The 17,210-nt window shown below is 43.6% G+C and overlaps 1 protein-coding gene across 2 annotated transcripts in view; it reads left to right on the plus strand.

The window, feature by feature from the left end:
* Window positions 1–17,210, plus strand: part of LOC142560467 (uncharacterized) — a 60,400-nt gene that overhangs the window by 17,283 nt on the left and 25,907 nt on the right. For both annotated transcript variants that reach the window (XM_075672600.1, XM_075672601.1), the window contains 3 exons: window positions 7,966–8,297; window positions 11,312–11,618; window positions 14,873–15,053. In XM_075672600.1, the coding sequence (XP_075528715.1) occupies window positions 7,966–8,297; window positions 11,312–11,618; window positions 14,873–15,053 (820 nt within the window). The remainder of the gene's footprint in view (window positions 1–7,965; window positions 8,298–11,311; window positions 11,619–14,872; window positions 15,054–17,210) is intronic.

Below are 17,210 nucleotides of genomic sequence, written 5' to 3' on the forward strand. Positions count from 1 at the left end.
GAATAATGAGGAATCCGAAATATTCAAGTGGAGGAGGGGGGGGGGGGGGGACTTTATTCCACGAGTGGCTAAAAAAAGTGTGCCGTATTCTCGGATGACCACTTTGCGAAGATGTGTTAACTTTCATGGGATTTTGTGCCACTAGCACCAGATGTGTCATAGTCTACGAGTGACGGCATTCTTGCCACTGTAGCAGGAATGCTATTGTCCATCAGTGTGTCCAGTGCTCGTGCGAAATGTCACGAAAGTAAACGTATCCCCGAAAGGTATCATTCAAGAACAAAGCCAAAGTTTGTTGACACGTTACTGTGTGTACATATGCTTGCCTATGATCTGATCAGTTCGTAACTCTATAATTGTCTTGCTGTCGGCACAGATGGACAAAAGTACGATCAGCACATTGCCGAAACTTCAACGCCTGGCAACATAACAGGACTGTGATCTTTCTTCGTTGACTTTTCTGTTGCCACTCCTTGTTTTGCTTCGTTAGTGGTGATAGGGGCGCTCTGCCTGCATTATCGGTGGTATCAGCCGGCCGTAAACGGTGGATGATAAAGGCGGCATATAGAATAGAGCGGAATGACCGCTATTAAACTATGACCCAGAAATCGGCCGCACAATGGTTGTTGAATGACAGCCTTTTTTTTTTTTCTTAAGCAACATTTATTGTCCTCATTGGCACTGTTCATAAAACTTGAAGTCGCTGGGACCGTGCCACTATTTAGCATGTGAATGAAAAATTATGGGGGCCCTTCAGCTCTCTCTTAACTCTTAAAGGTCGTTTTTTTCGCCGTATGTGACCTCCCAGGGTTGATTTCTTTTATTGCAGATTTGAATTCTTCTTAAGGACTTATTTCGAAAAAAAATTTACCGCTGTTTTTCTAGGGTGACCTTAAAGGGAGAAAAAAAAATTTTGCATTGCTGTATATGTACTCTTCATTCATGAATAACAGCAATAAAAAAGAAAATAAACTTATAAGAATTAAAAATTTGATGCACTTTTATACGTATAGTTTAAGCCCTTGAAAATGCGTACGCGAGAATATTTTGCAAGACTCAAATGTTCCTGCTCTACACTAATATGTACATCCATAGCTTAATCGAACTGTGTAGGTGCGCGCTCTCAGCAAAACTGTGTGGTTGTGGGCCCATCAAAAAAGCATGTGTGACAAACTTCCGCTAATCTTTATCTTATCGGCAACCAGAGCCAATTAGTTTTCGCCAGTGTCAAAAAAAAAAAAGATGAAAAGCAACGGAAACGCATGCACGGCGGCTTCCTTCCGATGCGCACGCCTGTGAGCACTAAATGAGCGAGAAAGATGCGGTTGCCCTTTGAGTGATTAGTAACGAGATTGCCATCTGCTTGCCAGAGAGGGAGGCGCACGAAAAAAATTCCCTGTATTCTCACATAGTGGCAGCACATGAGAGAAAAGAAGAAGTTAGGAAATTGGCATGCTTTTTAAACGTGCAGAGGGCATCAACCATTTTTGGACTTGTTCGCGGCACCGTATATTTAGGTCATTGACCCTCAAAGGGTTAAGACGTGAACGGCGAAAGCCTACTCTTGCTCCTCTTCTCATTCGCCTTTCTCTTTGCCTCTTTTCTTTCTCTTCCATCTTTTCATCTTTCTCTTTTTTGTATTTCTATTTCTTTCTTCTCTTCACCTCCAATCTTTTTTATTCTTCTTTTCTTTTTCTCTTCACCGTAAATCATTTCGGTGTTCCCGAGTCACATAAGATTTATTACAGGTCATTAGAAGTCATTGGTCATTATTAGTCATTACTGCTCACTACTAAGCATTTTTAGTCATTTGTAAGCAGTTGTAGTCATTACAAGTTGTCATTAGACATTGGTCATGTTGTAGTCATTACAAGTAATTTCAGTCATAAGTTATTACTGCTCACTTCTAAGCATTTTTACTCATGTGTAATCAATTGTGGACATTACAAGCCGTCATTAGACATGTTGGTCATATCATAGTCATCAGTAGACTTTACAAGTCATTTCAATCATTACTGGTCATTACTAAGCATATTTAGTAATTTCTAATCAATTGTAGTCGTTACAATTAATCATTAGACATATTGGTCATTTTGTAAGGCTTAGTAGATTACAAGTAATTTCAGTCATTATTAGTCATTACTAGTCGCTACTAAGCATTTTTAGTCATTTCTAATCATTCGTAGTCGTTACAAGTTGTTAGACATATTGCCTATTTCATAGTCATTAGCAGTCATTTTAGTCATTACTACTTATTACTAGACATTTCTTGTCATTTCTAATCAATTGTGGCCATTACAAGCCATCGTTAGACATATTGGTCATTATTAGTCATTACTAGTCATTACCCTCTACCAATCTCTATTATAATGTTATCATTCACTAACTGTCACTATCAATCATTTTTCATTCTTGAATCTGTCTTTAATCTGTCTTCATATGGCATGATTACGCTTCGGCGGCCATTCTGGCGGTCAGGTCTGTTGACACAAACTTCACCATGAGCCTAGAAATGGTGTGCTGGGGTTTACTTGTCGTATGGTTTGGGTGTGGATGATGCTATAAAAACTAGGCTTCCTTAGTTTCAGTTTTGAGGAGCTGTCAGCAACATGGCTGCCGAACAGGTTGTGGCGACGCCAGCGATGTATCAGACTCAAAATATCGCTTTTTCCAGTGAACTCGGCGGTCAAATTAGCGCGCAGTCTTGCAGGCACATTCTGATTAAGGTGTGCTAAATTTTTGTCATTTATGGGCCATCAAGGGTGCCTCGAAGTAGCAGGAAAAATCAGTCGGGGCCAGTTGTGAATCAGCCAGTTCCTGAGCAGAGGCTTCAGCTTTGCAAGGAAAAACAGCCTATTGAAACGCACCTGATGTCTAAAGCAGTGCCTCAGCTTTACCAGGGACTCATCAAGGCTGGCCTGGCTCAGAAGAGCATTGATGACACTGAGTCTGGCCAGGTGTTTATCACTGATGCTAGCTCTAGCCTTTTTGGAAACATGCCTAAGTTGGCATTCGGGAATAAAAAGTTTATAAAATGTAAAAGGCAACATCTGAGTGGCTTCACTCAATTTAAAAACTAATTACGCAAAAGTGGCTGAGCGGCCATTTTGGTAATGTTGCCTCTTTGGTTAGCAGTGCGATGATCTACATGGGAAGTAAGAGATGGGGCAGGAAATAGCACTGACTTGCAACTTTTTATTGTGCTTATAATCCCAGGCTTAAGTACCACACTACGAAACAGCAGAAAGTACAGATAGACCCGCCACGGTTGTTTAGTGGCTTTGGCGTTGCACTGCAAAGCACGAGGTCGCGGGATCGAATTCTGGCCGTGGGGGCTGCGTTTAGATGAGCGTGAAATGTACAACGGTTGTGCGCAGTGTATTGGGTGTATATTAAAGAACCCCAGGTGGTTGAAATGCAGAGTCTCTCGCTACAGTGTGCCTTATAATCAAATTGTGTGGTTTTGGCATGTGAAACCCTAGTATTTAATTTTCTTTTTTTAATGTACAGATGGGCGACACATGCCTAAATATTGCACTTTATCGCACAATGACAATGAAGGGGCACTTGCACAGCGCTTTCCAGACTTGTGAATTTCATGCGCTTAAGTCATCTCCGTTTGTTTGCTTTTGTGGCGACTGATAATTTGCGTGCCTTCAAACATGGGTCTGCAATGATAGTCTCGCCCGCCGTGGTTGCTTAGTGGCTACGGTGCTGGGCTGCTAAGCACGAGGTCGCAGGATCCAATACCTGTCACGACGGCTGCATTTCGATGGGGGCAAAATGTGAACACATCCGTTTACTTAGATTTAGGTGCACGTAAAAGAACCCCAGGTGGTCCAAATTTTCGGAGTCCCCCACTACGGTGTCCCTCATTATCAGGTGGTGGTTTTGGCGTTTAAAACCCCATAATTGTTTTGCGATGATGGTTTCAGTAATGGATGCCTATATGAACAGAAACAGAATTGTAAACATGATTGTTGTGCTCCTTTAATTGTTCATTGAGATGCGTCTGACCAGTGCATTTTCGGCCGTAGGCAAAGGGAATGTTGTAAGTAGCACCTACTGCGCACGCGACAAAGCAGTTCTTATGGTTGGTTCTGCCGCTGTTTTATGCCTTCAGATTTCTTGAGATCATGGGACTGTGTGGATGTAAGGGATGATAGCGTCTCATTTTTCAGGTCTCTTTCCTGTCACTTATTTTACTTTCCGTGCAGATCTTTGCACTGCTAACCGAAGATGAAACTAATTACAGCATACTGTGTGAACAGGCTTGTTGGCTTCATTTAACTTAAGGGGATACACAAGTTAAGGTTTCCCATTTTATTTGTTTTTGTATTTAGACAGAGAGCAACACTGTTTTACAGCGAGTAAATACTTTTTGGAATAACACTTGTCAGTTTTAAGTGTCCATGTCCAGCCATCGGCATTTATTTACTTAAAGTGCTCCAAAATGTGTATTTTGGTGCTCCAAACTGCATTACAATTGACAATTGACATTTTGCTGCTCCAAAGATTGCTCCAAATTTTAGTTCGTCAGTGGCACCACTGTACACCCCTACAAATAAAGCCTCTGCTGTGGGGACGGTAACTTTCTTTCTTACAATTTGGCCTCGCAACTTTTCATTTATTTGAATCTTCACTGTTACTGCTGTTTTAAAAACTATACCGCCAGAATGCTCCCTGAGCAGTGGTTTATGCACTTACTGCATATGGCAATAATTTCTCATGGAGCCTGGTGAGGGCCCAACTGAAATATACTTATTAAAGGGCCCTTAAACCCACCTCTGAAAATTCCGAAAATTGTGTGCTTTTCTCTGGGCATTTCCTTTTTTTTTTCCCTCCACGTGATGACACCAACGGGGCCATGCCACCATGGTAAATGTTGATGATTGGTTCATATCAAGAAAATTTTATATTTTCTGAAATGGCAAGCCCCTGCAGCTGCTTACAAGCAGAGGCAAAGCTGCGCGACACCTGGAGTCTGCTTACAGTTCAAGTGCTGTTAATGTAAATGTTAATCTAATTGAAAAATAAAAGCTGGTTGTTTCTGGCTAGAATGGTTACTTATGCATGAGTATTGATACCATGTTCTTTCAAAAATTTGCCAGAACTTTCAGGTTTAGTTATAAAACCAGTGGCACAAAGATACATTTCAAACAGAGCATCGAATAAGAGCGCCATTTTGCCATTTGGTGCTGACGTAGTGTCCACGTGTCTTCTAGAGAAGTATATCTGGTGAGAAAGGGATGCTAACGAAAGCGAGAGAGAAACTACTCGCTTTCGAGCTTGGAGTAGTTTAGAGGTCCGTCTAAAAGCCAACGCAACCTCCTGCTTGCAGCCACACAGCAGTAATACTCCAAAAACATGCTGCCGTGGCAACTGACTAGGAATGGTGACCATGCCAGGTGGGCTGACTGCAGCATAATAGAGCTGCCACCACTTTACCAAACGTTTATAAACAGTTGGGTCTAACCAGTAACATAGAAAAAGGATTCAACAGGAGCGGACACTCCCATAGAGCCCAGCGGCCGAATTGACTGCAACATACCAAGCCGTCAGCGTTAACACTTGAACTACATTTCCGGCTTCGGCTTTGGGCGTGCGTGTTTTGAATGCTAGCTAGAACGCGTTATGCCTGCTGCGGTGATCGGCACATTTTTTTTTCTTTTTTCTTCTACAGCTCAACTACGCCCGGTCTTGTGAAATTGTTTTATTATTAAGTAAAATTGATTGCGAACCATCTTTACAAGCCTCTTTCGAATATGTGCCATGTGCAATTTCATGAAGACGCAAGACGCCTTGTGAAATGAGGAAATGTTTATTTTATTTTATGTAAATGCTAATTGCGAGCTTTTTGCGCATTCATTTAGTGTTGTGGCACCAGGTAAGCAGCAGTAGTTCCTGTACGAAGCTCCACCGGACGTCAGCTGAAAAAATTAAATTACAAGCATGTGTCATTTTGGTATTGACACTTCGAATAACGCGTGTAGAGGCGAAACGTGCGAAAGTGGTGAATGGGCAGCATTACAAACAAAAGCAGTTCGCTCTTACATACACGGCATAGAAAACACCTGACTCGTCCCAAAAATACCGTACATACCACAAAAGCATTCTATTTCCACACATTCTTCCATTCCTGGGCCTTATTTCCTGCACTTTAAGAACACGAATATACGGGCTACTGCGCGTTTCTAAAAGAACTTGGTTGCAGTCGACGCAATAGTATGCTATGAATACACAGAGGTGGCCACAACACAGGCCCTCAACCAGACCATGCTGGACGCTCTCAGAATTACTTCTACTCGCACTCAAGACAAATGTGTGGGCGCAAAGCCCGTCGTTCAGAAGACAGAATTTTCAAGTTACAAGTTCCTGGTGTTTGAGCTCCGTGGTGTTACCTTTTGCGCATTCTGTTGGCACAAGCAACGCACTCCTGTGTTATCACTCTTAGCAGTTGCTCGTCGCATGTTCGACAAGTGTGAGTACTGAAAGAAGGTTTAATTTGTTGCGGGGCCATAAAAATTGTCACAAACTTGTCGCAGTAAGATTCAGTACACGCCAAACTAACTTTGTCACCATAGCCGAGCTGCTTTTCGCTGCGTCACGACAGGCGCGGCAAGCGTGCCTCATAAAAAAATAATAAAAAATACCGAAATTAATTTTCAACAGTGTTTGGCATCGGAGAAAGCGACATAAACTTGTCATTGCAGTAAATCGCAAAATTGCGTACCAAGGCCAAGCTGCTTTTCGCTAATCACGTCACAATGCCAGGCATGGCCACTGTGCTTGTAAAGTGCCCCAAAAAGAAGCAATTAGTTACAATAATGTTGAGGGTCAGAGAAAGCACCACACCTTGTCCCAGTAAGATTCAGTGCATCTGAAACTGAGTCACAGCGCCTTGTGCTACCAGCGTGCCCCAAAACTACTGAAGTAAGTTAAAATAATGTTGGGGCTCTTAGAAAGCATTGCAAACATCTCCCAGTATGAGTCATCAATTCAACTTAGCTGTGCCACTATGGCCGAGCTGTTTTCGCTAACTGCATCGCAAGTCTACGTTCAGTGCCGTAAACCTAATTGCTTGAAATGCATCACAGACTGTTGAACAAAATTTCTCACTTTGCCGTAGTCCAATAGTGCAGTGGTGCCGTGTCGAAGTGCAGAAGGAACGCAAGGATTCGCCAGGAGCCCAACCAACCAGGGTAAATCCAAAAATAGAAAAACAGGCAGACGGGTCGCCGAGCAGGCCAACGCTCAGATGCGCAGCCTGTCTTGTTCGCTCCGGTGGCGTCTGACAAATGACGCATGCATCTGGCGCGCCATTCACCTGTCACTAGGCAAGGGCAGAAAAGTAAGCCGCAAAGTATTTAGTTTTGCTGGGAAACAATAAAAAAAAATGAAACAATGTCTGTTTACTTCATTTCACGTTCCGTTCTTTTTTTTCGATGCTCGCGGCATCGAATGGTCGCTGTTAATACTAGCGTGACGTATTTCCTGTTGCCTCTTTTTCCCGAGTGTCCTCTCTTGTTGAAATCCTTTCTCTATGCCAGTAGTTTGAACTCTATACACAGCTAGGTTCAACTGTTAGGCACATGCACGTGGTATACCCGTTAGTCTTGCATCTTCTACTACCTTTTTCAAACATAAGTCACCTGTGTTTTCTTGCGACAGTTGCAGTGAGTAGTCTAGAAGACTATATTGCATATTTGAAATCAGCATGGTAGACAAGAGCAACATGAAAAGGACACATGACGAGCGGTGTTTAATTAAACACCGCTCGTCATGTGTCCTTCTCCAGCTTCACTTGCTGGATGGTGCTCATCTTGTGTCCTTGTATTCATGTTACCATCGCCTTCTGCGCTGATTTGAAGTTTGCATCCATTCCAACTAAACCAACCTCCTACTACTTTGCTGAAATTATACTTTACTGCCTATGCCCTGGTTGCTGTTTGCTGCCGTTTGCAGGTGGGCCTGGAGTCACTGTATGAGCGGTACAGTTCGATGCACCAGCGGTCTGGCAAACTGACGGGTGGTGTATTGGGGCAGGAGCTCCCAGAGCATGTATGCCTGGTGCGGCGAGCAGTGCTGACGCCCACGCGTCTTCTGCCGTTGCCTCCGCAACCAATCAGCACCAGTCGAATCCTCCAGCACTTTGAGCCTGAGCACGCGCTTCGCTTGCTGATACGTGATGAGGATGGCACCAAGATGTCGTTCTCACTGGGCATCCAGCGTGCACATTTTCTGTTCACCTACACACGGCCCAGGCTGCTCGACGGCTTCACTATCGCCGGCCGCGAGTGAGTCTCATTCGGCAGGCTCAAGTGGTGCTTGATACCCCAGTCACACGAGCATGCCAAAGGTCCTTTGAAGTTGAGGAGCATTGAGCTTTCAAAGGCACATTAGTTCAAGAGATATATATCGATGCTACACGGTCTCCAGGTGATCTCCGTTGAAGCTTTTAACAGAAACCGCAACGTATCCTTAGCGCTGCCATCGCCTCGAAAGTAATAAAAAAATATGGCCCGAATGCGTCTTATAATAAATTTGTCATATTTTTTCAGCAATATTTATTTTTCCTAATACATAGAAGCATCACAACAAAATTTACACGTAGTAAAGGCATTACTACTTTACCAAACACAGATGTATTTATTGTAATGATGGCCACCACATGTACCGCCTCGTACACCGCATGTTGGCGTTGATTATTCGTTGTTGCCCTTGCTTCAGCTGCTTTGTTTCATTCCTTGTGGCTAGGCAGCAGTAGATACGCGTAAACGCCGTGAAATAAAGAACTGCAAAACAAAAGTGACGAGGGAAGAAGACGCGCAGAAGAAAGCCGAGGAGAATAGGGTGCCTAGCAGCCGCTAACCAAAGAACCAAATCGCACATGGCACCCGTGTTGTGTCGATGTTGCTGCTGATGACAGGCCGTGCCAGCGCTTCTGTACCGGTGTGTTCATGATGGAGATTGCGGGTGTTCCAAAAATGTTTAGTACTTTAGTAATAGTATTCAGTGCTTATAAGCTTGTTCTGAAGAGGTAAAAATTGAAGTTCCATATTTTTAGAGATTTTTTTTCTGCTGTCGGGTGCCCTCTAGGCTCGAGAGTATTCCCTTGAGGTTTCAAAGGACGAACGCATACTCCTTTGACTCAAAGCTCCCTTCCAGCAGGGCTCCTTTGCTGTGTCTGTGTGACAGTGCGCATTCTCAGTGCGCAAAGGATCTTTGGTTCAAAGGACTTTGAAAGTGCCCGTGTGACTGGGGTATAAGTTTGCAATCCTTTGCTGCATTGATTTTAGGTAGATCCTTGAGCATTCAGAATAATGTCGACAAAATATGTTCAACTTGCAATAGCGTGCCTGTCCAGTCGGCTTTGCCCGTTTCATCAGATCTGCACTACTTTTTTTTCAGTATAGCTCTGTTGCTGGTTCTTTAAAGAGATGGCATTAAAACAAATGTAGAAGCTGACAAAGCACGACAGTGAAGAAACCACAAGAAAAGTGAAGACAGCATGACTTTAACTTCGAACTGTTTATTTCCTTGAATTGGCCCTTAAGGCTTCATACATTCAAGAACTTGCAGGTCGATTTAATTCCTTCGTTCATCAAAGATTCAGCATTAAAGGTTTTATTCTGGTTGGCTGTTAAATCTGTGGGTAAGGCCTATGGTTCTTGAATAGGAAGTACCTATATCTCATGCCATCAATGAAAGCAGTGTCATGACTGATAACTCGATTGGGGATACAAGAGACTCGCATGACTTGCCAAGCATGGAAATGCATGCTGGGTCTAGGCAAGTAGACATGCCTTTCACTATTGATTACACTTGTTTAGAGTGCTGGAAAGGGGGGGGGGGGGTTAGGAAGGCATCGAAACTGTAGCTCTAAAACTGGTCTGCTTGAGGTGGAGCAGTGGGCTCGGATACTCCATAGGATGTACTCGGGAAATAGTTTCACCGACAACAAGCAAGCAGAGCATACAGTAAACAGAAGTGCTGATTATTTATGGAGGTTATTGGGCATGGCAAGTTGAAGTTGGTGTGCGTCTCGATTTCTGGTGTGCATTTTGGCTGAAAGTGCGGCTGAGTGCGTATGCAGCCACACACCCTGCTTTAGAGGTATTCTGCCGTGTGTGCAAAGCGGGCATGCCAAGACAGCGTGGCATCATGTTGGGTATTATTTCGAATCTAGGCAGATAGTTTTTCTTTTTTTCACATAATCATATACCAAACTCTAGGGTTGGCTCAGATTCGAGGATTTTAAGAACACACCTGTTTTTAATTTAAATTGATAAATATCGTACATAGCTAGCACCATCTAAACACGTCAGTATCACAGCCGCTACTAGCCGCACCAGTAGCCAACTGAAGTATGTGAGCAACGTTGCCCTTTTGACCTGTGTGCCTGTGTCGTATCGGTGTGCAGCGTGGTGTTATCATACTGAAATCAAACAGTCGATGCCACTATAGTGCTGCTTTCAAACGGAAGTTGTGCTAGCCGCATAGGCGTTGTCAAATACTCGAGCTTGGAGGGGCCAACGGGAGATGCTTTTTACGTGCACCGCAATGAGGATGCCGTTTATCAGACTCTGCATGCTCGCGCTCAATAAATGCGGTTTACATTTTGTGAACGCTGCTGTCCCTTTTTTTGTCCGACCTACATTCGAGGTAAGTTTTTTTTCTTGCTTCGGACTTTAGGGGGCTGGCTTATAATCGGGGCCGGCCTGGATTTGAGTGTATGCAGTAAGCTGTCTTCCCGCGCGTTTAGTATTGGAGGTCTTGTCATCTTGAGTTTCGGTGAACTGTTGGAGCAAGAGGCAGATGAAGCATTTGCTCTTTGCTGCCAGTGCTTTTCATGATAGCGTCATCCCAGTGCGGGCAACACTATCAGCCATTCGGGTGGATTGCAGGCAAAGACGTGCCTGGCTTCGCTTAATTCGTACCACCGATGTGAAGACATCTTTGACGGGGCATGAAACTGTCATTCGTCGCCAACTCCCCAATGTCACCAAAAGGAATTCTATTCACATTCATATTTGGTTTTTTCGTTTGCCCAATAACGCAGAAAATTCTGCGGCCCCTTTCTGTGTAAGAAAAATCGATCAGTGACTACTTGTTTGCATAAAAGGTCGCATTTAAATACAACAAAATTGAGATATAATGAAGCAAATTGCCTATTTTACCGACTTCGTTATATCGAGGCTTAACTGTACATAACTTCATGCATTGGCATGGCTAACTTTCTAATAAAAGAAAAGAGTTGTGTGTTCTCATTCGTGAAAAACTCCATCACTTCAAAAGAAATTAATTGCAGGTACATGTTCTTGGCATCATCCACGAGTCAGCTGCGCAGCCATGGTGCATGGTTCTACTCGGTTGATTCGAAAGGCCGTTCAGCAGACGACGTGAGGAGTGCGCTGGGTGACCTGTCCCATCTACGATTGCCTTCCAAGTACATGGCACGGTTGGGGCTAGCGTTCTCCCAGTCGCTGGGCAGGATCCACGTCCTCCGTGAGTGCACCAAAGTTGTGCCGGATATCGAACTTAAAGGGCCGCGAAAGAATCTGCACTACGTCTTCTCGGATGGTGTCGGGCGCATTTCTACGGCTCTTCTCACCAGGGTGAGTCTGCCCGCGGGCATGCGTGTGTGGACTAAAAGGGCACTAAAGAGAGATAATTTGAGCTGCATTGGTAAATTGCCTTTCTGCAATACTGAGAGAATAGGCTTGGCAAATCGGAAAAGGCGTGAAAAATAGACAGGTAGCAACACCACCTTGATATTTGTCACTTTGACATTGTCTCTAGTTGTGAGATTCTCGGAGATACTTGTGATTGATCACTCTGGCAAGAGCTCAATTTTCTACATAAAGAACCATGTCACTGCTACAGCCCGGTCGCTTGAGTGAACAGATGAACCTGGGTATAGCAAACACAGATACAACAAATTATCAGATATTGTTACGTAGGAAGACGCAGAAGAAAAGATATATACAAGTATATTTACAAGAAGATACGCCACGCTTGGCCAAGAAGCAACAGCCCGCACTAGCCTCTAATCGTCGTCGTCGTCTTCACACTGCTCGCCTCTTCGTGATCGCAAATACTGTTCCGTAGCACTATGATAAGGTAAATCTAAAAGGTAGTTCGGCAAGCTTAATTTCAATGAGTATCTTATTGCTGTAGCGAAACTAAAAATGTGAGATCTGACAGAATATTGGTTATTGCAAAGCATACATTTGTTCGCTTGGCAGTTCAAGGTACGTATTCTTGCAGAAAAAAAAAAGTCAAATACAATAGCCTTTCATTAATTTGACTCTGATTATTTCAGTTTTGCAGTTAATTCAATCTCAAATGAAAGTCTCGGCTGACATCTATGAATTTCTATGGGCCCAAACTTCCATGAATTCGATCCTAAAATTTGCTTTCGCCGGGTAATTAGAACTTATATTTAATCAGAATGCACGTGCCTGACCCGTCTGGTGACCCCAGTAGCAGCCCCTTTAGTGGCAGCATCTGTCTTGGTGTAGCTTAGAGGAAACGAATGTGTTGAACACGTCATCTCCCATTAAAAAACGCTATTTTCGGCCTGCACTAGGATGATTTTCAAGCAATAACCATGGCTCACATTGTCTGATTATGGTATTTACCCAATTCTAATGAATGCCTTTTTCCCCCCAGAAATTTGGCCAAAATTGCCTTCGAGAAACCAAAGCCCCTTTTGTGGCGTTCGTATGCTTTGCCGCGTGCATATTATTGTGGCAAAGCTGACTTTAAAAATAGCCTGTGACGAAGTTGACTTTAGGAAACAGGCCGCCAATGTGTAACACATATTAGACTCTTTCCAATTTTAGATTGGGTGTGCATTGTAGTTACACTTTCATTTTGGAGTTTTTATGTCATATCTAGATTTTTCTTGCTAAGAGATTGGGTGTGCATTAGATTGCTACTTTGTTTAGTAGCTGTAATGTGATGTTTAGTTTTCTACTTCGAACACATAGAAAGTGGGTGTGAATTTGATTCAGGGATGTGCTAAAATAGGGCAGATTGTGTGAATAGAATCAGCGGAGTGTATTGGCATTTTAATGTGATAGTGTTGAGGGCCCCGTGTTGCAGAAAATCCGGTGTCGGCGTTGGTGAAGTTCATAAGTGAAAATTTTTGTATATAATTTGGTATATGTATATGCCACGCCTTGCTGTATGACATGCAATATATATAGTTATATAGCTATAGTTATATATTTATATTTCCGCACAGTTCTATCACTAAAGTTATTCTTTGACAGAGTTATTCCTCGTAATTTTAAGAATGACAGCCCACAAACAAATTTCATGCAACAAAACACTGACAGCTCATGCCATTTATGTTAAGTTTTCTCAGATTTAAATATAAAAGTTCTAAACAATAACTGACACCTGAAACTGATGCAACTTTTTTCGGCATGTCTGTGCACTGCCTGCGGGTTTGGCCCATGCAAGAGGCCACATTTCTACCAGAAAGCTTGCCTTCGTGCATAGCGTTCGCTGCCAGCATTTCCCGGTAAACATTACTGTTGCATAAGCTGTAGTTGCTGGGAAGTGAGAGAAGCAGTCAGGGATCTTTGAATGCTATCGCGTTCCACTCTTAAAGGGACACTAAAGTAAAGAATGATTTCTTCTGCATCAGTAAATTACCATTCTACAACAATAAGACGTTTGGTAAGCCAGAAGAAGCGCAGGAACGAAATACGGGTGGCGACGCCTACTTAAGTTCCTGCACCTGGGGGCTGTGACGTCTTGGATTTTGATGGCATCTTCTAGGGCCTACTCATTATATATAGTGGTACAGATTGATTACATTGTGTTCTAAAGGAACCAAATATTAAACATGGCAAGTTTCAGGAACCTTTATTCATCCAACGCGGCCCAAATGCGAAAACATACTTTGGAATCCCTGTCGTCACGCTGACGTACCGGCGCTGGGGTTCCGACGCGAAATTCAAATACTGATACTTGGACATTCATTTTCTCATCTAATAATCAAACTATTCTTTTGAAATGACTGCCTGCAGGGTTCTCAAACAATGCTTCATTAGTCTAAACTGATTTATTGTTTCGCTTTAGTATCCCTTTAAATGTTAAGCTTAAGTGTCCTGCTAGTTTTTCTGCATCTTGTTCAATTCAATCAATTTTGTTGGTCCCATCAGGGTCGAGCGAATAAAAGTTAACTATATTTGGCAAGAACCTGAAACGACACATTCTAGATGTGCATTTGCCTACTGGACAGTGGCTTTGGTGTGGCTGGCCTGCAGCAGAAGCCGGTGTGCCAATTCTGTGTGACCAGTGTGTTAATAATGGGAAACATATTTGTAAATTAGCATTATTCATGGGATACGTGCTGGCATGGCGAGCTGCCGACCCCCATCACAATTTTTTGTTTTTGTGGATAGCAGCATGTGCAATTTAACAGGATGTCTATGATCAGGAAAGACCTGGAATATTGAGGGAAGTTCTGGAAGAATTAGAGAAAACAGGAATTACTGGGGAAAATTGCCAACTCTCGTCATGGTTGCTTTGACATAAGGAAGTGGGTGTTCAAGTGGCTGTGACAAAGCTAGTGGTATGCCAGAAGGAAGCAGTTTTCACATGAATGTGTGCAATCTGCAAATAATGGTCTTTTGCTGGTTATGCGAGACTGGTAGGATGGTTTAAATATCAGGGAAAATCTGGAAAAAGCTTGGAATTGGAAAGTGCCAGCGTAGAACACGTCCAGACTTGTAACGAATATCAGCTTTATCATATTTGCGTGTCGGATGCAAATGAATTATGAAGAACTTTGACCATTTGATAAATGTTGCTTGCTGTGTTGCATACATGCTTATGGAAAGTTAAAATGCAGGTCCACAAAGCCCTTCCACAAGAAGGCCAACCAAGCGCCATTCAGATTCGATACGGTGGTTGCAAAGGAATGCTGGTCGAAGACCCAACGCTGGAAGGAGAGTGTATCATCTTCAGGGAGAGCATGTACAAGCACCCATCTGACAGCGAGGACCTCTTTATTCTCAAGACCAGCAGGCCGCGTAAGACTATTTTCTGCTAATCAGACATCATTGTATGGATAGAAGTGTGGGAGTACCGTATTTACTTGAATCTACGCCGGCCCCGATTCTAGGCCGACTCCCGAATGTCCGAAGCCAGAAAAAATAAAAATAAAAGCTTACCTTGAATGTAGGCCAAATGAAAACAGTATTTATTTACTATGAACGTGCCGAGCTCACTCTGCCTTATCGCCGCTATCCAGACCACACGCACGCTTCAGGACACGCTAGCTCGCGTCGGCGTGCTCATGCATGTGGACAGTGTGGAACGGCTCGCATGCATCGAAACGCGGCGCGATCTTGGTGAACAGCTCCTCACTGTTATTGCACGCTTATTTTCCTTATTGCTGTCATCTCCTCATTGGCGCACACGCAAAAAGGGTCCCCCGTTACCCCTCCAATGACGGACGTTTTTCTCATCGATGCCAAAGCCCCACCTGGCTTGAACGTTTCACGATGGCTCTGTGGCTAGCCCAACTTTTTGTTTGAAAGCGGCACTATAGTGGCATCGCCTGTTTGGTGCCATTACAGGAATGCCACGCTATGAGCCACACAGCACGCTGATATGATACAGGTCAAAATAGTGACGTCGCTCGTGTGCTTCAGTTAGCTACTGGTGCGGCTAATAACGGCTGCGATACTGACTTTTCTAGATGGGGCTAGCTATGCACCATATGTATAATTTTTAATTACAAACAGGCACGTTTTTTAAAATCCTCGAATTTAAGCCGACCCTAGAGTTTGGTATATGATTATTTGAAAAAAAAAAAAAAACTATCCGCCTAGATTCAAGTAAATACGGTACAGGAAAACCTCGTTAAACTTTACCCGCTTAAACAGTAGTTTCGTTTTAAACGTAGTGAACTCAAATCCCCGACTCAGCAGCCATTGAACATAATGTGTTTTGTATCCGCATAAACTGTACCAGCTTATTGTGTACGTATCGGTTAACACGTAAGGGTAGCTACCAACCGGGAGAACTGGGAATTCTCAGGAATATTGAGTAGTCTATAAAAAATCAGGGAAAACTTGGGGAATTTGTGTCTCTACGAGGGAAAATTAGCTGTAATTTTATTGAAAGGGTCAAAAGTCGCAGTAATGCTAGTTCGAGTAACAGACAGGAATCGTAATGAATCGTCTTTGACGCCGTGTCGTCGGCTGGAAGAGTTGCCAGTGTACAGTCAACGACCGACTTTCCGGATTCCTGATAATTTGTATGGCTTCGCGGCACCACCCATAGAGTCAGTGTATTAGACCACCCCATAGAGTCAGTGTATTGAACGTCTGAAATTTCGGACGCACGAACCCTTCGCCGTCCAATTTTCAGAACGTTTTGCCGTGACCGCATGTCCGAAACAGCAATAATCAAATCCACTACCACGGCCATTTTGATTACCTCGCTGCCTCTATCTGGCACATTCGCACGCAGATCCGCTGGCAGCCATAGCCACTACTGTGGCAACGCTAGGCCTAGCTGCTTCCATGTTCACTACGAAGCTTCTTGCAATTGGGTGCTGTGCTCTTTATTGAAAGAATTCGCTGCTGTCAGCAATGGCATGGACTCCGCCTTTGTGGTCCTCGCGATTGGCTTAGAAGTTTGGAAAGCACAATACATTGCATAATGCCGGTTCCCGAAAGCCAGCTTCATCTCTGTACTAAAATGTTACTTGGTGAAGCATACGCAAACGTATTGCAGTGAAGCATAATAAGCGTGGGAAGGGGCTGTTGCCAAGGGACACATTATGTATTCCTTGATTATACACACGTGAACCCGGTATTTCCTGTCACAGTACGAGCACTGATATGCCTAATGCATGTACCGACAGGCCTTCAGAGTGCTTTCGAATGTGCCTGTGGCGGTTTGACTCCTTAAGGGCAGTAAATGACATGCATTTATTTTTTCCAACTGGCCAATTTTTAGGACATTCTTGCGCCCCCTAGGGGGTTCGAAAAATTGGACGTGGACTGTGCAACTGAGCAAGAAGATGCTTCAAATGGTCCGTGGGGCGAGCGAGGGGTGGAAGGAGAACAAGAACAGAAAGGAAGCGTGCTGCCACCGTTTTGAAGGAGCTGAGCTCAAAAAACAGTGTTGGCTGATGCCGAGATGCACGTGTCCCTCATCCAAACCAAAATAAACTC

This window comes from Dermacentor variabilis, chromosome 10 (assembly GCF_050947875.1).
Source record: "Dermacentor variabilis isolate Ectoservices chromosome 10, ASM5094787v1, whole genome shotgun sequence".
NCBI lineage: Eukaryota > Metazoa > Arthropoda > Arachnida > Ixodida > Ixodidae > Dermacentor > Dermacentor variabilis.